Source organism: Chelonoidis abingdonii, chromosome 9 (assembly GCF_003597395.2).
Source record: "Chelonoidis abingdonii isolate Lonesome George chromosome 9, CheloAbing_2.0, whole genome shotgun sequence".
Classification (NCBI taxonomy): domain Eukaryota; kingdom Metazoa; phylum Chordata; order Testudines; family Testudinidae; genus Chelonoidis; species Chelonoidis abingdonii.
Window position 1 is genome coordinate 44,669,690 of NC_133777.1, and position 24,458 is coordinate 44,694,147.

General features: G+C 50.0%; 1 protein-coding gene across 3 annotated transcripts in view; it reads right to left on the minus strand.

The window, feature by feature from the left end:
• HEXA (hexosaminidase subunit alpha) overlaps positions 1-16,440 on the minus strand; it is a 32,624-nt gene extending 16,184 nt beyond the window's left edge. For all 3 annotated transcript variants that reach the window (XR_004372188.2, XM_032769423.2, XM_032769416.2), the window contains exons 1-5: positions 16,173-16,440; positions 2,693-2,791; positions 1,646-1,711; positions 1,402-1,448; positions 729-839 (exon numbers count right to left, since the gene is read on the minus strand). Coding sequence is in view for 2 of the 3 variants with exons in the window: in XM_032769423.2 (XP_032625314.1) it covers positions 729-839; positions 1,402-1,448; positions 1,646-1,711; positions 2,693-2,791; positions 16,173-16,413 (564 nt within the window). In the remaining variant the exon portion in view is untranslated. The remainder of the gene's footprint in view (positions 1-728; positions 840-1,401; positions 1,449-1,645; positions 1,712-2,692; positions 2,792-16,172) is intronic.
• Positions 16,441-24,458: the final 8,018 nt, after the last annotated feature.

Sequence of the window (24,458 nt, forward strand, 5' to 3'; positions counted from 1 at the left end):
AGGAAACACCGATGCTCCCCAGCGGGGAGGTGAGGGAGACTTGGGGAAAAGATACCAGAAACATAATTCCAAGGGACTATCTGCAAGGATTCCATCTGGCCCCGTTCTTGCTGGAAAAAAGCACAGAAACATCAGCCACTGTGGCTTGCTCCAAGTGCAGTGGGCTAGTGTTCCTACTGCCTAGAGAAAAGGCCAGCTTTGAGGGGAGGGGAAGAGTCTGTGGGGCTCTCTCTCTTTCTCCAATTCATCTGCACAGAGAATGAAAACAGCCCAAATGAGGCAGCTGCGAGTTCCCCAGGGAGTAAATCCACAAGGGGCCTAAGGAGGGCAGCAAACCAGAAGGGATACAGGGCATTAGCAGCATTTGTCTTTGATTTAGATCCACCCCCATCCAACCCCCTTCCGACAGCCCCTCTCTCCACTATGGCTGAAACCCATCAGGTAGCTTCACTCTGTGAGCTCCTCTCCTCGCCCCTGAGCGTTGCCATGGTGCTTTATCTATACCCAGCTGTAAGGGCTCCTGGCTGGGAGGAACTATCTGACCCCGTAGCACCATCAAACACGTCTGCAGAGCCAATGCGGTGCCCAGGCCCAGAGGCCCTCAGGAAGCCCTCAACTGCCCTGCAGAAGGGAACGGCTAGCCAGACTGCTCTGCCTACAATGCCACATCAAAGGCTGGCAAGCTTGCCAGCAAGGCAGGGCATATGCTTGGGCACCTGGGCACACACCAGAGTCTCTAGGATGGCTCTCAGAGGCAGGTAGTGGCGAGATGTGTCCAGCAGCAGGCCCCGGTGAGCAAAGCGGGGAAAGTCCACGATGTCCGTCTTGTTGAGGTAGAACTGCAAGAAAGGGCATGTGGGTGATGAGCAGCCCCTCAGGGAAGGCCCAGAGTAAATACACAGACACCCTAACGTCCCCAGGAGAGTGCTTTCTACAGCAGGGTTAGCTGCCTCCCCAGGCAGAGATCTCCACCTCCCTGGGGCACAGGAGGGCTGGGCAGGAGCACTTTCATTAGCCTGCAGATAGCACTTTGGCGAAGCCAGCTAAAAGAATGAGTACAGAGCTCCAGGACATGGCTCCCTTCAGCCAGGGGCTCGGCACTATTCAGAGCCTTATACTGTCAAATCATGTGGTCCTCAGCCCTAGTTGTGCTAACTCATTGGTGTTCCAGGAGTTGACCTGCATCCCTGATTTAAAAATTACCCCCTGAAGCCCCAATCCTTGAGGTGGAAGACTCAAGAGAATTCTCTTTGCAGTCCACCCACAGTGTGGCCACATTTAGCAGCTAAGCAATACTTCCCCCATGAGGCAGAACAGGGCAGGGCATCCCCACTAGAGTTTGCACCCATCACCTTGCCCTACATCAATGCCTCCCTCCAGCTCAGCAAGTGTCACACTCACCGTCCCGTCCTCATCTCTCCAGATGAGCTGGCTGAAGGTCTCCAGGCCTGCAGGAAGCAGACAGACAGTTAGGCTTTGGGTATGGATTCCTCTCAAAGGAGAAGAGCCCAATTAACACAGCAAGCTAGAACACACTGGAACAGGGAGACGCTCCATCCAACGGGCCTGGGAGTAGAGCCAGCAGCAAGGCTCAATAGAAAGCACTAATGGGGACAGACATCCCAAATGGAAAATGCAGCCTCACCTCGGAGAGCTCCCCAGACACTCTCTGAAGAAAGCAGCGAAAAGTCCTCCGAAGTGGACAGCTTGTCTGAAACACAGCACCATACAGGATGTTATCACCACTAGCACAGCCCTCCCCAACCAGGTGAGCCCCACTGCGAGTTATTACAGCCCCAGCTCCATGACGTGGATTGAACCGGGCGCTGCCAAGTTTTAGATAGCTTAAAGAGGAATATTTCAACAGGAACCCTTGCTCCCACCCAGGGTCCAATCCACACTGCTTGCCTAGCTTGGTGCCTTTGGCACTCTTGGGTCAATTCAACAATAACTGGTGTACCCCAACAGATGAGACTGAAAGGTGGACTTCTGAAATAATGGAAGATGTGTGGGAGCCAGATATAATCAACCCCCTCCTTAGCCTTCCCATTTATACAGTTTCAGGTGAAAATGTTTCAAGAAAGAACAGGGCAATAGTAAACTTGATTTTTGTATGAAAAGTAACATAGCCTAGCAGATAAAGCACTAGAGATGGGGTCAGGAGACCTGGGTTCTACTCCTGGTTCTGCCAACAGCCTGCTGGGAGACTTTGGACCAGCAGTCACTTCCCCGTCTGTGCCTGTTTTGTAAAATGGAAATCCTGATACTGCCCTCCTATGTAGAGGGCTTGGAAATCTAGGGATAGAGAGTACTATATATTCCTGACAATTGTAGGTCCAAAACCAGAGCCACTTGTGAGGCAGGACTCAAGATCCTGGGTATAACAGACAAAGCACTGAAGTTTTCCACAGCAATGACCCGGGGTGGACCCCAGCACTGTGGGTTCCAGGGAACAGAAGACTACCTGTTAACTCTCTTACTGACAGCTGCCAGAAGTCATTACTCCCTAAAAGAGGGCACATTCTGTACAGCTGTGTACACCCTGCATTTGTTGCACTGCATCCAGGGTGTCCTGGCAATGCTGTTTGGGTGCAGCATATCGCCTCCTGGTTTAAAGTGGGCCTAGATCTTTGGTCCTGATCATTGCTACCCAGCCAGTATCATTCTTGCTTTGTGACAGACTGATGCTTACAGCTCTCCACAGAGTCCATGTCGGGAAAGCCATCACAACGCGGTGTGGAAACGGAGACCAGCAACTCAGTGCAAAGAGGCTCCCAGGGTCGCGTATCTTCTGCAACACACACAGAATATGGATTAACCAAACACTGATTCAGCACACTCTGCCTCCCAAGCCCAGCTTTGCAGGATACCTGCTGTCTGTTAAGTGATGGAAATGCTGACTGATCCCTGCTCATGTGTGTGGTAGGTGTGGCTTTTAACTACAAGCTGGAGCTAAGGAAGGTTGGAAGGGCTGTGAGGGCAGAGTGAACTAAGGTCAGAAAGAGAGGTCCTGCAGAGAAACTCTACTAACAGCCTAGTCAAGGCAACAAAACTTAGACTGAGCTGAATGTCATGTTACTATTGCTTCAACTGCAAATAAAAGAATTGCCCCAGCAAGTGGGGCAAATGCAGGTGTTAATCCAGAGAGAAGCAAGAACTCTGCCTGTTTGTAGAGCCATAAAGGTCAAGAGACAGGGGCTTCATCAGACCAAAGGGGACAGCGAGTTCTAGACTCAAAGGCCTGTTCTGGAAGACATTGCCAGAGCAAACAAACAACCCAGCCAACCCTTTGCTAGGCTGCTGCCTAATTCTCTCATTCCAAGGCAATAGTAATGTGAGTATCGTGTGTGGCCCCTCGAACCCTAACCCAAACACCTGGAAGAATAGCCTGAAGTAGGAGAATCTGATGAGCGCTGCCTTGGACATGATGGGAGAATCAGCAATGGGACCAATAACTAACAACCACCTGAGCAGGAAGTGCCACCCTCACCAGTGCCGTAGACCCTCAGTGCTAGAGAGGCCAAAGGACAGGCTGGCTAGACTGATTAGTGGCAGCTAAGGGAGACCAGAGTCCACATTATCACCAGCTCACACAGCACTTTGGACAGCAGAACTCTGTTTGGAAAGCAAAGAGGGGAGGTCATGTTTTATTAGACTAGGACAGGCAAACTTTTTGGCCCGAGGACTACATCGGAGTTGCACAACTGTATGGAGGGCCAGGTAGGGAAGGCTGGGCCTTCCCAAACAGCCTACCCCCTGCCCACTATCCATCCCATGACTGCCCCCCTCAGAACCCCCAATCCATCCAATCCCCCCTACTCCTTGTCCCCTGACCGCCCCCTCCCAGGACCCCTCGCCCCTAACTGCCCCCTGGGATCCCACCCCTTTAATCCAACCCTCTCTGTCCCCTGACTGCCCTCCCGACCCCTAACCACATCCCCACCCCCTGAAAGGCCCCCCAGGACTCACACTCCCAACCCTCCCTGTTCCCCATCCCCTGACCGTTCCTCCAGAACCTCCACCCCATCCAACCGCCCCCTCCTCCCTGACTGCCCCCTAGGAACTCCCGCCTCCTATCCCCCCTTGTCCCCTTACCAGCAGGAAGAGTTCACAGCTGCAACACTTGGCCAGAGCCAGCTGTGCTCCCCACACTGCCCAGCGGGAGCGGCGGGCCAGAGCATGGCCCGCGCGGTGACATGGCTGCGGGGGAGGGGCTGAGGACGAGGCTTCCCGGCTGGGAGCTCAGGGGCCGGGCAGGATGGTCCCGCAGGCCACCATATTTTGCCCACGTCCCTATTAGAAGTCTCAGGGGCTGCAGAGTCCTTGGATGGAGACACAGGCCCCAGGGCATTCCTCCCTGTTTCCAAACACTATGAGGGAAGGTGATGATGCATCTCTGAGTGCATCAAGAGGCTTATGGAATGGAATATTATCATCAGGCTCCAATCCAATGAAATTAGCAAAGAGAGTCCCCGCTGATCAGACCCCTCTCATGTGGTTGGCCAAGGCAACAACAGGGTCAGAGGAGAATAGGCCCAGTCAAATTAAAGAGTGGAGAGGATACACAGTGGTACTTGGTGGCCCACTCGGTGAGAGCCCTAGTCACTCCTTCCTGCAAACCAGAGCCCAGTTTTGATTTGGGGTAGGATTTTCCAAAGTACCCATTATCAGCCTAACTCTGCTCCCCCTGGAGTCCCTGGGCAAAAACACTCATTGACTCCAATGGGAGCAGCTAGGTCAATCTGAGCAAAGGGTGGGACTGTCCAAAGCAATCTCAAGGATGATTAATTGAGGGGCCATAATGTAAAGCCACCACTGGGAACCATGATCAGCTATGTCCAGTTTCAGCTCAGAAAGAGCTCAGCTCTAGAGTAGAAAGAGGTGCTGCCCACAGGCCCAATGGCACCTGCTTATACTTTGCCCACTTTAACCAGCACCATTGGCTACTCCCCTCCCTGAGCATTAATTCATGGGGGGAACCAGTGCCAACACACTTTGGCTGAAGATGAAGGGAACCAACATGCTAAAGGATCCAAATGAGAGTGCACACAGTTACAGAGACTAACACTTCCCAAGGGCTCTGTCCCACCAAGTTTCAGATGGTATGAGGGTCCACGTGCCGTGAGCTAAAGTTTGCAAAATACTTCCATGACAGATTGCAGGATATGGGGAGGGAAGAAGGGGTGAGTAGCAAGCCTTTTAATTTAACTCACAAATACAGAGGTCAGTAACAAAGGCTGCCACATTGCCCACGCTGGGCAAAGCAGGAAAACCCAGATCCCCGAGTGTATCAGGGACAGGAATGTCCCTTTCGCAAAACCCCACTACTGGAGGGAGAGAGACAGCAATATCCACCACTGAACTGAAGAGGTAGGGCCTCGCCTCACTCCAGGACTCTTCTTGGGACCAACAGAAAGAAGGGACAGCATTTCCCAGCCTAGTTAAGTGGAGAATTGAGTCAGGTGAATAAGGGATTTTTTAGATGGACTTCTTTCCGAGCAGGCAGAGGAAGGCCAATAGAATAGGCTATAAACAGCTCTCTCCAAGTGCAAACAATAGCTGTGGTTGTCCTCTTGCAAGGCTGAGCCAATAAGGGCAAAATTGTTTATAATGCAAAGGCCTTTCAGAATTTTCCATCAGGCATCCGCTGTTCTTTAAGCAGGCTCGCCAGCAAGCAGTGGAGTTGTCTGCTCAATGATGAACCAAGAGCTGGCAGGGCACTCACTAGCCAAACAGCCCATATGATTCTAACCTGTCCCAGAAAGAAATGAAAATCACTACCCCAGCTCTCCAAGGAGCATGCGAAGGGGAACGCTACATGCAACAGAAGTGGGTTATGTAAAGAAAGCACTGAGCCTTGATGGAATCTCCCCCAACAACCTCGCCCCATGAGGACCAGCCCAGTGAGATCTAGCAACCAACCCTACTGAATGCAGATAATCCTCTAACACAGAGAGTGCAGGGAACATCAGCAGAGCAAAGTGCACCCATATGCCTTTGAGGGCGGGCCATCCCCAGGATGGGACAAAATCCATAGCCAGCAAGGAATTTAATGGTGCAACAATAACCAAGCAGGGCCTGCAGCTGAGTCCCACCCAGCCAGCACTACACATCTCAGCTAGAAAGAGTATGTTTGACTATCAGAGAGCAAGCAAGCAGGCAGCAGAGCAGCCACACCCCTTTGAAAAACATAGATAAATCAGGCATCCAGAGGGAAGGGGACACGCTCGCCATTTGAGCTGAGACCAGCTCTGGGACATGGAGACAATCACAAGGATCCAGGCTAAGAGCAGTGCCAGGAAGTTGTTGTCTGAACCAGCTATTGTCAGGGATTGGAACACAAGCAAGGATCTTTTAAAAAAAGCAAAACAAAAACACAAAACCACAATCACAGCAAATTAGGGTCAGTGAAGCATCAAAGGTGATTGGAGCTGGGAGTGCAGACTTGAGTTCCCAAAAGGTCCTGAGACCTGCACTGGCCACACCTGATTTCCAGGAGCTTAAGATGTTGGGTTTGCTGTTGGTTGCTTTCTTCAGGCAACCAACAGAAGTTACTAGATCACAGGCCCTTGTTCTCATGGGGGACTTCAAATCACCCCGATATCTACTGGGAGAGCAAAACAGCAGAGCACCGACAATCCAGGAAGTTTTTGGAAAGTGTAGGGCACAATTTCCTGGTGCAAGTGCTGGAGGAACCAGCTAGGGGCAGAGCTCTTCTTGACCTGCTGCTCACAAACAGGGAAGAATGAGCAGGGGAAGCAAAAGTGGATGGGAACCTGGGAGGCAGTGACCATGAGATGGTCGAGTTCAGGATCCTGACACAAGGAAGAAAGGAGAGCAGCAGAATATGGACCCTGAACTTCAGAAAAACAGACTGACTCCCTCAGGGAACTGATGGGCAGGATCCTCTGGGAGAATAAAATAAGGGGGAAAGGAGTCCAGAAGAGCTGGCTGTATTTTAAAGAATCCTTATTGAGGATGCAGGAACAAACTATCCTGATGTGTAGAAAGAATAGTAAATATGGCAGGCGACCAGCTGGCTTAACAGTGAAATCCTTGATGAAGTTGCTGATCTTAAACACAAAAAAACAGCTTACAAGAAGTGGAGATGACCCGGGAGGCATATAAAAATATTGCTCAGGCATGCAGGAGTGAAATCAGGAGGGCCAACTCACACTTGGAGTTGCAGCTAGCAAGGGATGTTGAAAGTAACTAGAAGGATTTCTTCAGGTATGTCAGCAACAAGCAGAAGGTCAAGAAAGTGTGGGCCCCTTACTGAATGAGGGAAGCAACCTAGTGACAGAGGATGTGGAAAAAGCTAATGTACTCAATGCCTTTTTTGCCTCTGTCTTCACAAACAAGGTCAGCTCCCAGACTACTGCACTGGACAGCACAGTATGGGGAGGTAGTGACCAGCCCTCTGTGGAGAAGGAAGTGGTTCAGGACTATTTAGAAAAGCTGGACGAGCACAAGTCCATGGGGCCAGATGCGCTGCATCCGAGGATGCTAAAGCAGTTGGCGGAGGTGATTGCAGAGCCATTGGCCATTATCTTTGAAAACTCATGGCGAGAGAGGGAGGTCACAGATGACTGGAAAAAGGCTAATGTAGTGCCCATCTTTAAAAAAGGGAAGGAAGAGGATCCAGGGAACTACAGGCCAATCAGCCTCACCTCAGTCCCTGGAAAAATCATGGAGCAGGTCCTCAAGGAATCAATTCTGAAGCACTTGGAGGAGAGGAAGGTGATTGGGAACAGTTAGCATGGATTCACCAAGGGCAAGTCATGCCCGACTAACTTAACTGCCTTTTGACGAGATAACTGGCTCTGTGTATGGGGGAAAGCAGTGGATGTGTTATTCTTTGACTTTAGCAAAGCTTTTGATACGGTCTTCCACAGTATTCTTGCCAGCAAGTTAAAGAAATATGGGGTGGATAAATGGACTACAAGGTGGTTAGAAAGCTGGCTAGATTGTTGGGCTCAACGGGTAGTGATCAATGGCTCCATGTCTAGTTGGCAGCTGGTATCAAGCGGAGTGCCCCAAGGATTGGTCCTGGGGCTGGTTTTTTCAATATCTTCATTAATGATCTGGAGGATGATGTAGACTGCACCCTCAGCAAGTTTGCAGATGACACTAAACCGGGAGGAGTGGCAGATACACTGAGGGGTAGGGATAAGGTCCAGAGTGACCTACACAAATGAGAGGATTGAGCTAAAAGAAATCTGATGAGGTTCAACAAGGACAAGTGCAGAGCCCAGCACTTAGGATGGAAGAATCCCATGCACTCCTCCAGACTAGGGACTGAATGGCTAGGCAGCAAAAAAGGACCTAGGGGTTACAGTGGACGAGAAGCTGGACATGAGTCAACAGTGTGCCCTTGCTGCCAAGAAGGCTAACAGCATTTTGAGATGTATAAGTAGGAGCATTGCCAGCAGATGGGGGGAGGGATAGTTCAGTGGTTTGCACACTGGCCTGCTAAACCCAGGGTTGTAAGCTCAATCCTTGAGAGGGCCATTTGGGGATTGGACTAGATGATCTCCTGAGGTCCCTTCCAACCCTAATAATCTACAATGTCATGATCATTCCCCTCTATTTGGCTTTGGTGAGGCCTCATCTGGAGCACAGTGTCCAGTTTTGGGCCCCACACTACAAGAAGGATGTGGAAAAATTGGAAAGAGTCCAGAAGAGGGCAACAAAAATGATTAGGGGGCTAGAGCACATGATTTATGAGGGAACTGGGATTATTTAGTCTGCAGAAGAGAAGAATGAGGGGGGATTTGATAGCTGCTTTCAACTACCTGAAAGGGGGTTCCAAAGAGGATGGATCTAGACTATTCTCAGTGGTACCAGATGACAGAACAAGGAGTCATGGTCTCAAGTTGCAGTAGGGGAGGTTTAGGTTGGCTATTAGGATAAACTTATTCACTAGGAGGATGGTGGAGCACTGGAATGGGTTACCTAGGGAGGTGGCAGAATCTCTTTCCTTAGAGGTTTTTAAGGTCAGGCTTGACTTAGCCCTGTCTGGGATGATTTAGTTGGTAATTGGTCCTGCTCTGAGCAGGGGGTCGGACTAGATGACCTCCTGAGGTCCCTTCCAACCCTGACTTTGAGTTTGCAGCCCCCTGTGTGGATGGGAGAGTACTGCTGGGAGGGTGTTCTCAGGGTCAGTATGAAAAAATGCCTCCATCTGCCAGAGGCCAGATTTAGCAACCAGGTGGTCAGGCTGCAAAGTTTATTTGTTTGAACAGGCTCTTTCAAGGAGGGCAAGAGGAGGTTGAGTAGATGGGAATATTTTAGCTCGGAGAGGGTTTAGTTTGTGGGCACTGGATGCTCACTCCAAATACAAACAGTCCAGACCAACTAGATCAGAGTTCTGCATGGGAACATTTTGAATAAGTAGATAATCCACACTGAAGTCTCCCCAACTCTCTGAAATACGATCACTAGGCCCCTTTCTAACTGGAACTCCAATTCAACACTAGTTCAATGGAACACAATATTCCTTTCCACATATGGCTTGGATTTTTCCCTTTTCTGTGTTATACCTGACAAAACCTTGCAATAAAAGATTTTTTTTTTACATCAACACAATTAGGCAAGTCACAAGGGAGTAATTTGAGCCCATATGAGCCACTGTACTTCGGAAAGAATGCAAGGACATGTTGAAGCTAAGGAGGAAGATCTGAGCACACACAATCACGAGCCCAAACACTAAGAAATGTTCCAAGTGATTTGATGGGCATGTTTTCCCACTGGCATAGATGTGTGAATAATAGTTTTATTCTTTGTTTTCAGTGTAGTTGTAGCCATGTTAGTCGAAGGATATTAGCAAGACAAGGTGGGTGAAGTAAGATCTTTTATTGGACCAACTTCTGTTTGTAAAAGCTGACATTTTAAGCCATACAGAGCTCTTATCATAGAATATCAGGGTTGGAAGGGTGTTCAGGAGGTCATCTAGTCCAACTCTCTGCTCAAAGCAGGACCAATCCCCAGACAGATTTTTGCCCCAGATTCCTAAATGGCCCCCTCAAGGATTGAATTCACAACCCTGGGTTTAGCAGGCCAATGCCCAAACCACTGAGCTATCTATGTCCCCCCTTTCTTCAAGTCTGGGAAAGGTCACAAAGTATCACAGCTAAATACAAGGTGGAACAGATTGTTTAGTATAAGTAGTTAACTCATATTCTAAGAGACCATTCTGTGTAAGTTTAGATTTCTAGCAACATCTAGAAATGTGGGGTCCCTTCAGATCTTAAATCAAAAGTTTTCCACTGCTATTTACAAAAGTCAAATCTGAGAGAGAACCACTTGTTTATTTTCCCATCTGGTCAAACCCCAGCTCTATTCACCTGCAATGTTAGCATAAGGTGCATTAACAGCAGATTGTGCAGAGTAAATTCTAATATCACCAATTCCCTTCTTTCCTTGTCCGCTTTGATCAATGGCGAAATGGTTCAAATTATTAGGCATCTGATTTACTGTTTATTTTTTATTAATGGGATGTATTTTGTGTTTCTCAGAGCTATTGCCTCAGGCTGTCTGCAGACTTAGGCAAACATTACAGCCTCAGTGTACATTGGTTTCACAGCTTCATGACAACAAGGGCTAGGGGAATATTTTTAAATGAAAGAGTAGATTCTGGAGGACATGACGGCAGCCACAACGAAAAGTTACCGGCTTACTGGGAAGTCATGAGCCATCCCACACCAAGTTTCTGCCCTTCAGCACTTGACCTTGTAGCATGAACCCAGGAGTAAGTCATGTCCCCTTTCTGCCAGGATTAGAAAAACCTTGCTTTTTGTCTTGGAGACAGGAGAGCTTGACAATTTCCCCTATCAAAGCAGGTACTCCTGGATGGAGAGAATGTGCTGAGGATATAGATGCCTTTGTGAGGGGGTAACGTGGAGGGGAATTCTTCCAACTACTCTTCATACAGCAAGCAACATCTTCAGGGCCAGGGCCATGCTGGAAAGGGAAAGAGCTGAGACAGTGAAGAAAACCAGAGCTGGTGCAGTTACAGCAGCAGCATCCCACTAAAAGGGAAATGGGGGGACGCCAGGTAAAGAGTAGAACCCCAATGCCATGGATGGGATTTGAAGAGAATGAAAGAAGCCAGGAGACCCAAGGAGAAAGCAACAGAGAATGTATTCACACATAGAACCCTCCCAGAGAGCGAAGTGAGGCAGCTGATTCCTTAGTGCCTCTGCACTGACAGCATGAAGGCTTGGAACTGGCCCAGCTTGTTTTAATAAGAGACTAGACCAGTAGTCCCCAAACTTTTAAGGGTCACCCCCCACCCCTGTCTGCGCCCACCCGCCCAGGGGGATGGGGAAGACACGGACAGGGGTAAGGGGGCCAAGGCTGGGGCCAGAGCTGTGGGGTGGGTCTTGGGCTGGGAGCGAGGCCAGTGGCCAAACCTGGGTAGGGGAGCGGAGCTGTAGCTGGGCTGCGGTGGGGACCGGCAGCCAGACCCACAGCCAGGTGCGGCTCTGCTCCCATCCCAGCCTTTGCCCTGGACTGGAAACAGAACTGCGGCCAGTGGCTGAGGGTGAAGATGTGCCGAGGCCAGGAGAGGGGGAGATTGCTGGGGGCAGGACTGGAGCAGAGCTGAGAGGGGCTGGGCGGTGCTCCCTCCCTGCCTCCCATGGGGGCTGGACCAGGCCCACCGCACCCTCTTCCCAGTGTTTCTCCACACTCCCTATGGGGGCCTATCCCACATTTTGGGAACTTCTGGATTACACATATTCTCCTGCAGTGAATGCCCTCCTATATTTACAACAGTAATGAACTCCAATAAGGGGCAATCCTCCAAGTACTGACTTTGGGTTACAAGCACACATACCAGAATTGTAGGCCTCACACCATCTACGCCTAGGTTACCATCACACCATGTGAACATCCAAAGGAGATGGGGTGGAATAAAATAAATGCCACTTTCATCTTTGGAGCAGGAGCATCGGCTAGTAGTTGAAGTGCTAGTATGGAGGACTGCTCTGGATTCTGTTCCCATACTTATAAACAGTTATGAGTTTGGGCAAGTCACTTACATCCAGATCCTCAAAGGCACTTAAGCACCTAACTTTGACTTGGAGTTAGGCACCTAAATGCCTTTGAGCACCTGGCCTGTCAGCTCTGCCTGTTTCTCTATCTGTAGAATGGGGGTGACACTTCCCTGACAGGCAGCACAGGTTAATTCATTGATATTTATGAAGCACTTTGAGGCCCAGGCACAAAAGGGAGGAATGTAATTCAGAACAGAACACACAGGCCAATTCAGCAGCCTCATCCCATACAGATGAGAGCTCAATGAGCATTCAGGTTAGTTCCAATTTAATCAAGTATGGTCAATTTATCACAGAAGTCGGCAACCTTTCAGCAGTTGTGTGCCAAGTCTTCATGTATACACTCTAATTTAAGGCTGTGTGTGCCGGTAATACATTTTAATATTTTTTAGAAGGTCTCTCTATAAGTCTATAATATATAACCAAACTACTGTTATATGTAAAGTAAACAAGGTTTTCAAAATGTTTCAGAAGCTTTATTTAAAATTAAATTAAAATGCAGGTCTTATCAGTTTAGTGTGATCCTTGCCCTTGCTTTTCTTTGCTGAGTTTTCCAATGTCTGGCATGTATTTGGATACTTTAAGCTGCACACAGGCTTCTGAGTGATCAGTTGTTAACCAGCTGGAACCCCAGATAGGCAGCTGAGGTGAGTGGAGCTGGCAGCTGGTAGGGCAGAGCAGGGCCTGAGACCTGGACTCTGTCTGGCAGTGGGCCTGCACTGGAACTCCAACCGGAAGCAAGGTGAGTGGGGCTGCCGTGGGGGACCCCGGCTGCCAAGGGGCCAGCAGCCAGAACCCAAGGGCAGTGACTGAGTGGCTCAGCCCGCCGTCGCCGCTCTGAGGTTTCTGCCACTGGCTTCTGCCAGCCAGAGTCTCAGCCCACTGCCAGCCTGTGGTTCCTTCACCCAGGCCAGCAGCAGGCGTTGAGTGGGACTGGCGGCAGGATGCCGGCTGGCTAGGGCCCAGCAGCGGGAACCCCAGAGCTGGGGTGGGCTAAGCGGCTCAGCCTGCCCTGCTCTGGGGTTTCAGTCACCGGCTCCTGCCAGCTGGGGTCTCAGTCTGCTGCCAGCCTGGAGTTCCTTCACCTAGGCCAGCAACGGGCACAAAGTGGGACCGGCGGCAGGCTCCCAGCTCGCAAGGGGCCAGCGGGAGGAACCCCAGAGCAGTGGCAGGGTGAGCAGCTCAGCAGGTGCTGAGTGTGACCGGCGGTGGGATCCTGACTGACAGGAGCTGGCGGTGGAAACCCCAGAGTGGCAGCAGGCTGAGCAGCTCAGCCCGCACCGCATGCCATCAAAAATCAGCTCGTGTGCCACCTTTGGCAAGCGTGCCATAGGTTGCCGACCCCTGATTTATCACCACTCTTAGAATTAAGATTGGATTGCCAACGAAAATGGGATCTAGTGTCTGCCTGTGTTAGACAGAACTAACAAACAAGATCCAGGAAGTGAGATAGGGAGCAAAACTGCTTTGTTCGCCTGTCTGGAGGCTTGGTAATCATTGACTTTAATAAACCAGAACAAGCCTCTTTTGCTTAAACAATCTACAGAGTATTGTTTGAGTATGCTTGAGTTTTTTGTACACATGTTCACGGGATGTTTGCCAAGTCACTGCTGTGCTTCATCTGGTATTAAGGACTGGGATATCTGCTACAAATGATTAACCTGACATCTCATTGTGATTTTGTTTATGTTTCTTACACTTTTATGTTAAAATTATTAATTCTTTGGTGCAGTGAGAACACTGAACTAGGAATCAGAAGACCTGGGTTTTACTCCAGCTCTAGCACTAGCCTGTAGGGTGACCTTGGGCAAGTCATTTCACCTTCCTGTGCTCCAGTTTCTCCATCTGTTAAATGAGGATAATGTTACTGACCTCCTTTGTGAAGCACTTTGAGAGTGTGGAAGTACAGAAAGAACTGACAGGGATTTGTAGGGGATCTTAATGCATGACAGTCTCTGTTAGCCAGAGTTAGGCTAGATGTAACCCTAATAACGTGAGATTTGTAGAAGCGAGGATTGTGTGAGGCGAGTGGAAAAGCACTATGTGAGAAGTTGTTTTTCGACCTTGTGTAGATAATACAATATGTAGACTGGCGTCTCTTTAAGTGAGAAAAACAAGATATCAGAATGACCTATGTATAAACAAAATGCAGCTGTTGCTTATCATTTTCTGTAACAAAAGTATAAATGCCTGCTGTAATTGTTTACCTGTTGAAAGACCTGTCTAGGAAGGGGAGACTATGTACTAGTGCACTCTCTCCCTGTTGTAGCTGCTAAACAGAATAAAGTATCTGACTCTGCTGCACCTAAACAAAAAGCGAGAACTGAGTTTTTCTCCGACAAGAGGTACTGATGAAAAGTCTGATTGAAGAGCTAGGTATTATTTTCATTCAGCAACTAGTATATCTCTACCTTGATATAACGCTGTCCTCGGGAGCCAAAAAATCTTATTGCGTTATAGGTGAAACCGCGTTATATCGAACTTGCTTTGATCCACCGGAGTGCGCAGCCCCACCTCCCCAGGAGCACTGCTTTACCACGTCATATCCAAATTCGTGTTATATCGGGTCACGTTATATCGAGATAAAGGTGTACAATGGGACCCCCTATGCCTGGGGCTACCAGACTCCAATAGACAACTAATAGCCAGTTTTGTTCTCAAAGGAAGCCAGTTTGGGTATGAATCAAGGGAAGGGACCCATTAGGAGGGTTGAAACAACTGACTTTCCAATATCTTGAAAACTCAGAATTCACAGCACCATACCAGATGTTTTACTGCACGGGTTCATTTTAAATGAGGAGCCCACTTTGGCTCCCAGTTTACCAACATATAATCTTACTATGAAATTTAACAAGATTAAGCTTTTTAGAAGACAGAAAACAGGTGTGTGCATTTAAAGGAAGAACTTATATATTACATATCACTCACAGCCTCCTGCCCCAATTGGGCTAACATGGTTTTGGTTTGTAGCATTTGTGGGACAACAGCTATAGATCAGTGTTACAGCCCAACAAGTCCAGTACTCACTACAAAGAAAAAGTTGTGTTAGAACACAGATGTTCCATAAGCTATTATTACAGGACATGTACCATAGATGTGATCTAAAAGTATTACCTGAATTATTTTTGCACAGCTGCTATTTGTTGCCCTCTATCCATACATGTTAATTTCCAACTGTAAAACCGGCTTTGAGGAGCAAGGGCTTGCAGACCAGCAGGAAGCACAGACTTTTGGCTGCTATAACTAAAAGCCAATCCAGTGCATACCCTTTTCATAAATCAGACATGCAAACACTTTGAGGACACCTTGCCCAAAGGCTGCCGTTTTGCAACTGACAGGAAGAGGGGCTACTGGTTAAGTCAATACAGTCACATTATTAACCTGCATTGTGTTAAACCAAAGCACTCCATTTCCTTCAGTCTCAGAATCAGGAGTCAAGAAGCCGGTAGCATATTTATTTGTAGTAATTTTTTATTTCAAGTTGCCAGTGCTGCAAAGACTGCAGTGGAAGATGTATGCCTGAAGAAGAGTCTCTATCGATCTCTCTTTTAAAACTCCATGGAAATATTGCTACTGGTCTTGAGTTCTGTAAAAGTTTTGACGTCAATGCCCAGTGCTGACATAGGGCAAGCTATCCCAGCCCCACCAGCCTCCAGTCCAGCCAAGCATCCCACTTTACACAAGGAGTTAGTGCTTTATTTTGTGCTTCCCAAACAGGAGGGAGGTAGCAACGTGAAGCACCCCAACACATATAAGCATTCTAGTCTGCAGTATCCCTACAAACCCCAGCCCAGGCCAAGTACCTGCACCACAGGGGAAGCAAGATGGTACCTGGCCTGCCGCCTCGAGCCTTCATTGGGAATACCAAAATGTGGGGTCTTCACACACTAGGGCACCATTTAGTAGAGCAGCACCCCCTACTCTAGAGCAGTTCACCACATCCTCCCCCGACTACACCACCCTCCTTCACCAGAACATCACACTCCATCCCCCTCTCACCATACCGCTTTCCCAAATTCCACAGCAGCCTGGCCCAGCCTCCCCTCATCATACCGCTTCCCCACACCCAGCAGCGCTATATCCATGGAGCCCCCGCGGCCTCGGGCCCCTCACCTGGCGCGCGCGGGCCGGCGTAGCGTAGCAGCCGCCAGTAGCGCGCGAAGGCCTGGTCCAGAACCGCGCATCCCGGTCCCACCGCCGACGAGCGCGCGTAACCGAACCGGAACCGGCCGGGGCTCAGGCGGCAGCGCTCCCCGCCCGGCGACCCGCGAACCAGCTGGGGCTGTGGCCACACGGCGCCCGCGGGCACCAGCACCAAGCCCACCAGTAGCAGCGCCAACCCCAGCTCGGCCATGAAAACCGGCACCGGTCATATGACTCCAGCCTGGTCAGGTGACGGCGGGTCGCGTGACAATCGCCCCCGCGGGGCACTGGCGGGGGCGGAGCTTCTCCAGAGGGGGCGGGGGAAGGACAGTGGAGTCCAGGACTGTGGCTGGAGAAGCGGGGTCTCCTAGGAGCCTGCCCAGGGGGCCTAGAGAGCAGGATATTCTGCGGCCAGGCCTCAGCTTCCCGCCAAGGGCCTTACATAGCCCCTCACCACAGTTTCTGGAGACCTCATTCCCTCTAACCTCTTCAGCCTCAGGCCCCGGGGGTAGGGAGCGCCCAGGCCCTGGTGCAGTAGGGCACAGAGCCCCTAGAGGGCCTAGTCCACACACATGGTGCACATTTACCACACAAAGGCTGCTTATACTGGGGCCTGGTTTAATTTGAACTTAAAAATTAGATCAACCAGCTGCATTGTTCAAGGCAGGTGCGAATACTGTATTAAGGGTGCATGACAGTGCTAGGGGGACATAAGAATTCTATCACCCACCCAGCTACTGCCTCCCAGCGAGATAGATTAATTACAATAACACAAAGCCCCCCTCCGTCAAGGCAGGAAGCATCTACAGTGCCATGTTGTAGCTGTGCTGCTGTAGCTTAGATGTAGCCTAATACAGCTATTCTCCCATGGGAAGGAGTATGTGCTGTCCCAGTGTAAGGGAGCTTTATAGCTCTATGACTTTGTCCTACTAGGAGCTGTACAGCTATATTGGTAAAAAAAATTACATCCCTAATGGATATACCAATACCCTGTTTACACTTGACTACACTACTGGCTGGGTTTTATAATTACAGGTTAGACACTGTCATTAATCTTACTTGTCAGGGGAGCCTTTCAAGGAGCCCCAGACTGTCAGTGTTGGTAGCAATCCCCAATGCCTTATAGTTCACAGGTTCAGCTGAAAGATGGCTCCCAAGGGCCTCTAGTTTGACTCTGTAACTTGCAATGACAGAAAAATAGTGCAAACAATATGTCAGTGATGGAGAGAGCTGCTTGGGAGGGAATGAAGAGTCTGAACACCACGAGCACTGGAAGGGGTTACCTAGGGAGGTGGTGGAATCTCCTTCCTTAGAGGTTTTTAAGGTCAGGCTTGACAAAGCCCTGGCTGGGATGATTTAGTTGGGGATTGATCCTGCTTTGAGCAGGGGGTTGGACTAGATGACCTCCTGAGGTCCCTTCCAACCCTGATATTCTATGATTCTGTGAAATAAAACAAATGTTGTTTTGGACTGGAACATGAAGCATCATGTCACATGGCAACATCCAGGGCATATTGGAATTGGCAGGCCCCTAAGTTTCTTCTGTTCTTCACCCTATAACAATGCCACATAGCTTCACACACACACTTTTTTTCTTTTCCTTGCTCCTATTTCAGGAGGAGAAATCCACCCTCAGTTTACCCTGTGTTTCTATGGTGGCTGGTATGTCCAAAAGCAGTACTAATATTTAATCACATAAGAAGAGCGGGCTCCGGAGAAATAGCAGAACTGCACTGCCCAAACTCCAAACATTGCCATTGCCTCTTCTATCATATATTGCTATGTACAAGATGGCAAAAAGCCTTGTGACCTCTGAGCAGGTTTCAGAACTGAATTAGCTGTAGGAGCCATTGATGAGCTGTTATTTTCAGCTTTTCCATTGGGCTGGAGGGGTCTGAGTCATGGGGAGGGAAATGGGAAGCGTCCATAGTACATATTGGGGGTGAGTCCCCTGATTCCTGCTGCTTTGTGTTTATTCTTGCGGAATGACCTGTTCTGGGGATGAGGAGGGACTCACACCCTGGTGCTCTGTGCCAGAGGTGGGATGGGAGCCACTTCCAGCTTGTTCTGTTGGGCAGAGGGGAGCTCAGTGGTTTCTTTGGGGCCTTTGCTGGGGAGATTAGATGGATCCCCAGGGGGCACAGAGGCTGGGGGGTATCCGGCTGAGGATGGGAATAGGTCAGTTCGCACTCAGTGGGGCAGGGGGCAGCCTTAACTAGAGATGAGTGGGATCTGGGGTGGGTTGGAATTTGGGGTTTGCCCTCATTGTATCTGCAGCTGGGCCCAGCCCATGCTTTGTGTCCCAGCTAGAAGTGTCCATGGGCAACACCAGTGTGGACAGAGGTGTAGGGTGGTTTTGTGCCTCTGCGATTTCAGATTCTCAGGCAGAAGCTGCTTCTGGCTTCGACTTATTATTGAGCTCCTGGGAGAGGGAGAGCTGCAGTCGCTGGCACCCAGAACCACAACCAGTTCCTGCAAAGGGATGGGGACTGTGGTGAGGCCCAGGGAAGGGCAGTATGTACAGTTGTGGGTACCCCAAAATCCCCTGGGGTCAGCGTCTGTAAGGACATACAACTCACCCCCATGAGAACAGCCCAGTGGGTCCCCAGGGCCAGTGTGACTCTTCCCAGGTGTATCCAGGGTATGATGTACCTCGCTACTACCTGCCCTTAGTGTGAGAAAGCTGTGTCTGTGCCAGGTGGGGGTCAGCTCCGCAACACCACTGGTCATGGGCCCTCCGAGCACCTCCCTGGAATGTCCAGTCCCTGATTCACTGGACACTTTCAGTATTCACAGATCCGCTGCTTCCAAAACCCAGCGCACTCTAGCTTACCTGTCCCACCTGAGATCATCACTCTGCTTAACACACAGCACTTCAATTTGTTGACAGTGAAATCAAGGATAAGTTTATTTAGCAAAGCCCAGAGATTCAAGTGATAACAAGTAGACGTGTTGGAAACAAATGGTTACATATGGAATAAAATCATAACACATATTCTAACGCCTAGACTTCTTTAACTAGGTACACTCATGTCTTGTAGAGTAATGCTCACCCAAAGTCTTTGCAGCATTTTACAGCCAGGTTGTCTGTGACCCTCTTTTTATGAGACAGATAAACTGTCAGCTTGCCTCCTTGGCAAAGGGTCCCCTGTGTTTCCTTGCACCCCACATACACCAGAACAATCCTTTGTCTTTATTCATAATCAGGATCCTTGCCCCTCCTACCCCTGCTGTTTCTTTCATCTTGTAGATTTTGCAATCTCTTATTTTGCCTAGAGGCCTCCATTGTGAGGCAGACAATACTCACATGGCCAGATGGGGAGATAGTGTCAGTTATCTCCTGCCTGAAAGGAACATCTCTGAGGTATGACACCTCCTGGTGACCTACCTTGACTCCAAGACCTTAAGGGCATAATTGGACATATAGATACAGTAATTCCTCACTTAATGTTGTAGTTATGTTCCTGAAAAATGCGATTTTAAGCGAAACGATGTTAAGCAAATCCAATTTCCCCATAAGAATGAATGTAAATAGGGAGGGTTAGGTTCCAGGGAAATTTTTTTCACCAGACAAAAGACTATATTATATATATATACATACACACACGGTATAAGTTTTAAACAAACAATTTAATACTGTTACATAGCAGTGATGATTGTGAAGCTTGGTTGAGGTGGTGAAGTGAGAGGGTGGGATATTTCCCAGGTAATGCCTTACTGCTAAATGATGAAGTAGCAATCGGCTGAGCCCTCAAGGGTTAACACGTTGTTAATGTAACCTCACACTCTACAAGGCAGCACGAATGGAGGGAGGGGAAACAGCATGTCAGACAGAGACAGAGACACACACTGTGTGTGAGAGAGAGCGTGTGAGAGATGCTTATTGCCCCTTTGAGTATGCTGACCCCACTCTAAGTACACTGCCTTTTTAAATAGATCAGCAGTTGAGATAGCAACCAGCAAGCTCCCTCCATCCTGAGCCCTGTCATGTCCCCCACCCTCCATGCTATGGAAATGGGGTAAGTGGGGTGCAGGGGAAGGGGGACACCCTGACATTAGCCCCCCTCTGCACTGCCCCTTGCACATGTAAGCAGAGTCAGGATGAGCTGTACCCTGACATCTGATATGAATTATGGGAAGTGTGGAAAGAATGTCTGGAATGTGAAATCTCAAATATTTGCATAGGCACGCCTACCCCATCCAGACTGCGAGCTGTGGGACTGCTTTGTGACAGAAATGACTCAATCTCAGTTGGGTGGTACTTGCTAGACAAGGGACATGGGTTCCAAAACCCAGTGAATAGAGAGAGGTTGGGGACAGGTATTTGTGCCTGGTGGTGCAGGTCCTTGTGGAGCCAGAAGCACCAGTTCCATCCCCTCCTCTCTCCACTGTGGAATGTCAGAGTTGATTTTTTTTTATTCCCTTAAGACCTTAGATACAGGTTACTGAACTGAACTCACTTTGGGCTAATGGTGCGCTAGCACTGGGGCTCCCCTACTATGTGCTGAAATCACAAAAGAGCTGAAATTACTGAGCTAGGAGCACTGAGTGCTGTGCTAACTAGTGGGGAGCCTGAAGCTATACTGCGGAACAGAGCAGCTGGCGGAGTGGAGCAGTTTGTGGGGATGGCTGGAGCGGACCACGGGACAGCTGGTGGAGCGGAGCAGCTGGCAGAGTGGAGTAACTGTGGAATGGTGGAGCAGCCCACAGAGCGAGCGGAGCGATCAGTTTGCAGGGACAACTGGAGCAGCTCACGAAGAGCTGTGTGGAGCCGAGCAGTTTATGAGGACGGCCGAGGAGCAGAGTGAAGCAGCTGGTAAGGCGGAGCAGTTCGTGAGAAGGCGGAAGCAGAACCCACGGAGAGGCAGGCAGTTGGCCCTGGACCACGTAAGGTCCCCTTTCACCCAGGCTGGGGGGAGGACCTCTACAGATAGACACTCGAATTCTGGCGTGGCATTGACCAGAGACTTTTGGGTTGTTGACTTTGGAGTGATTGGACTTAAGACCCTAAGGGGAAGGACATTGCCAAATGTACTTGGGGGTGGTTATGGTTTGTGTTATAACTCTGTTTTGTGGTGTTTCTCCAATGGGATGCCGCATTGATTCCTTCCTTTATTAAAAAGATTTTGCTACACTCAGGCCCGTGCTTGCGAGAGGGGAAATATTGCCTCCTAGAGGCGCCCAGGAGGGTGTGGTATGTAAGTGTCCCAGGTCACTGGGCGGGGGCTCGAGCCGGTTATGCATGGTGTTATTGAAACGGAACCCCTGGATACTGAACCCGGCCCTTGTTGCTCCCAACTCAGAGGGGCAGAAGGGTTACACACAGTAAGCAGGAGGCTCCGGAGAGCAGCTCTAAGGCAAAGGGCAGGAGCAGCACATGGCAGTGGGGGGAGGGACAGCCGAACTGCCAGCAATTGAAAGCCTGCTGGGCGGCTGCCGCATGGGGAACTTAGGAGAATGGGGAGCTGATAAGGGGGCTGCCAATCCACCCTGGTTCCAAGCCCCCATCAGGCAGCTCCAACAGACTGCTCTTCCTACAAGCAGTGGACAAAGCAGGCGGCTGCCAGAGAACCTTATAAGGGAACATTGCGCAACTTTAAACTAGCTGTTCTCTAATTGATCGGCAACATCACAATGAAACAACACGAACTGGAACGACTTTAAGTGTTGAGTTACTCTACAGAACTCCTTCAGTATTCTCCATACACACATTTCACAGAGATTATGATGACTAGTGGGTTATGGCTCTCAGCAGAGACCTGACAAGCTACCCTTTGGAGAACTGCAGATCTCCAGCCCAGGGGATCCAAGTAAACCGCTATGTATCCCCTGTGCCCTCTGCCAGTAGGCATCAAGGGGTCTCTGGGTCACAACTGGTCTCCTCTTTCCAGCAGTGGCCTATCCTTGACACTTCAGTGAGAGGCAGTATCCCTCATGCGCCTGCCTAATTGTGCCCCTTGGACTGGGTGAATCCTCCCTGCCCTGGCTCCCCAGGGAATCAGGAGGTTTATAGCCAGGATCATTTGCTCCCAGCAGTGCTCTCCCATCCCCCACAGGGACACTGGCAGCTCCTGAGCCTGCAGGGTCACTGTGTTTCCTCCAGACTCTACAGCTGGGGTGAAGCAAGGGTCCCATTGGAGCCAGGTGCTGGCCCGTGACTGATCTGGGGGATGGTGGCCCAGTCGGATTAGGCTGGGGCTCTTGGTGCCTAGGGGATGGTGGCCCAGCTGGGATTTGCGAGGAGTCTGGGAATGGGGGGCCCAGTTGAGTCAGGCTGGGGCTCTTGAGTCTGGAGAATGGGCACTCAGTTGGGTCAGGCTGGGTCTCAGGTTGGTGGGGTGCAGCGGTTCCTACTCTATGACATTGTGAGTCTGTCCCATTTCACAAGGAAGGGCTCGGGGGAGGGGGGCAGGACAAGGTGCTCAGGAGACCTTGGAAGGACAAGGTTGACGGCAAAGCAGTGAGCTAGGCAAATGCAGCCACCCCAGCTGGGGTCTGCCTGGTGCCTTCGTCCCTGCCCCCTCCAAGCTCCATCACTGAGACCCTTTGTTTTGCAGATCGGGTCCAGGGAAGCCCTGGGGATCAGAGCAGAAGAAAGGCTCTGGGGCGAGAGCGATGGGTGTGGATGGAAATCATGGGGGGCGGGGGAGAAGTGGGGTGAGGCAGGTGTTGTTCGGGTGGGGGTTGCCAGCCCTCTTCTGGGACACAGCGTCGGCCATCACAGGCTGGATCAACGGCTCCTCAGGCTGCCCCCAGCTGAGCCCCCGTGCCAGGTGAGGGGAGCTCATGATGCAGCTGCGGGGATGGGGGGACCCTTTCTGACCCCTGTGGGGATCGACTGACACCCTGATGCCTGAGGGCCTATTATCGCGAGGGGCCAGTGCAGCTACAGAGGGGCCTGTTCCGGGCCCCCTTTAAACCAGTATGTTGGGGCATGAGTTCCGCAGGCCGCATCGAGGGGGAGACGCCTGTGGGAGATCACACTGGGGATAGAAGCCCCTGCAGCCAGTGCCCTCTCTCACATGGAGCACAGAGCCAGCACGCCCCAGAGAGAGACAGGACAGAGAGGGACTGGAGATGGGGCTCAAAAAGAGACTGGATTCTTAATAGCAACTAGGAAAAACAATTTATTATTATTACATTTTATATTAGTATTTATTATATATTACTATTAATTAGGATGTTAATTATTATTGTTTACTATTTACGTGTTATTAATTGTTATTTTATTAGTTGTTACTATTAATCTCTAATTGTTGTTGTATTTTTGCACTTTTCTTGTTACTCTTTTAGGGATTTTTATTCTCATACCATAGTTGGTTTAGTGGGAGCTGGGATGTGGCTGAGGTAGGGGAGGGGTAGGCAGAGGTGGGACAGGGAAGTGTTACTGTGGTTGTGTGTAATGGGCTCTCTGTTCCCCCCCAACATCCAGGCAGCTGAGTCAATGGTTCTGGTGGCCAAGGTGAAGGAGCTGCCCCATCAGATCACGCTGGCACTGAAGGACATCTCTCCCTGTCTCTTTGTCCATCTGTCCACATAAGAGGCAAGTGGGCTGGCTAGAGAGTCAGTGTCCAGCGATGACACATCAACTCTGGGCATGGGATTGCTGCTCACAGGCTCCCGTCTGTGCTAATCACTGTGAGTTGGGTGTGGGAGCTGACCTTTTCCATGACATCATTACAACAGTGGTTCTCTGGGGCCTCTGCCTCAGGAACAGATGCAGCATGGCCAAGAAACAGAAGGAAATGACAAATAAATTAACCTTCCAAAAAACTCCGGTAACCTCGATCATGGGAAGAAACAGGGAGAAAAGAATCCCTGCTGAGAAACACTAATCTCATCACTTCCTGCCCTTGTGGGTGGTGCTCAGGGCTTGGGTGAGATGAGAGTGGGAGAAACATCTGAGTACTTAGAATGGAACCTCTTTGGGGCCCTGGGGTCATCTGCTGTTCTGTGTCTGTGCAGCACCATGCACAATGGGGGCCTGGGCCATGACTAGTGCTCCCAGGTGCCACTACACCAATAATCATCATGTGGCTCATAATAGTAGCCAGAAGTATAACTGCATTCAAAAAAAGAGTTGAATAGGTTCATGGAGGGTAGGTCCATCAATAGCTATTATTGATCATGGACACAACCCAAGCTCTGAGTTTCCCTAAACATCCAACTGCCAGAAGCTGGGACTGAATGACAAGGGATGGATCACTCTATCATTGCTCTATCCTGTTCACTCTCTCCGAAGCTGTCACGGAGTCA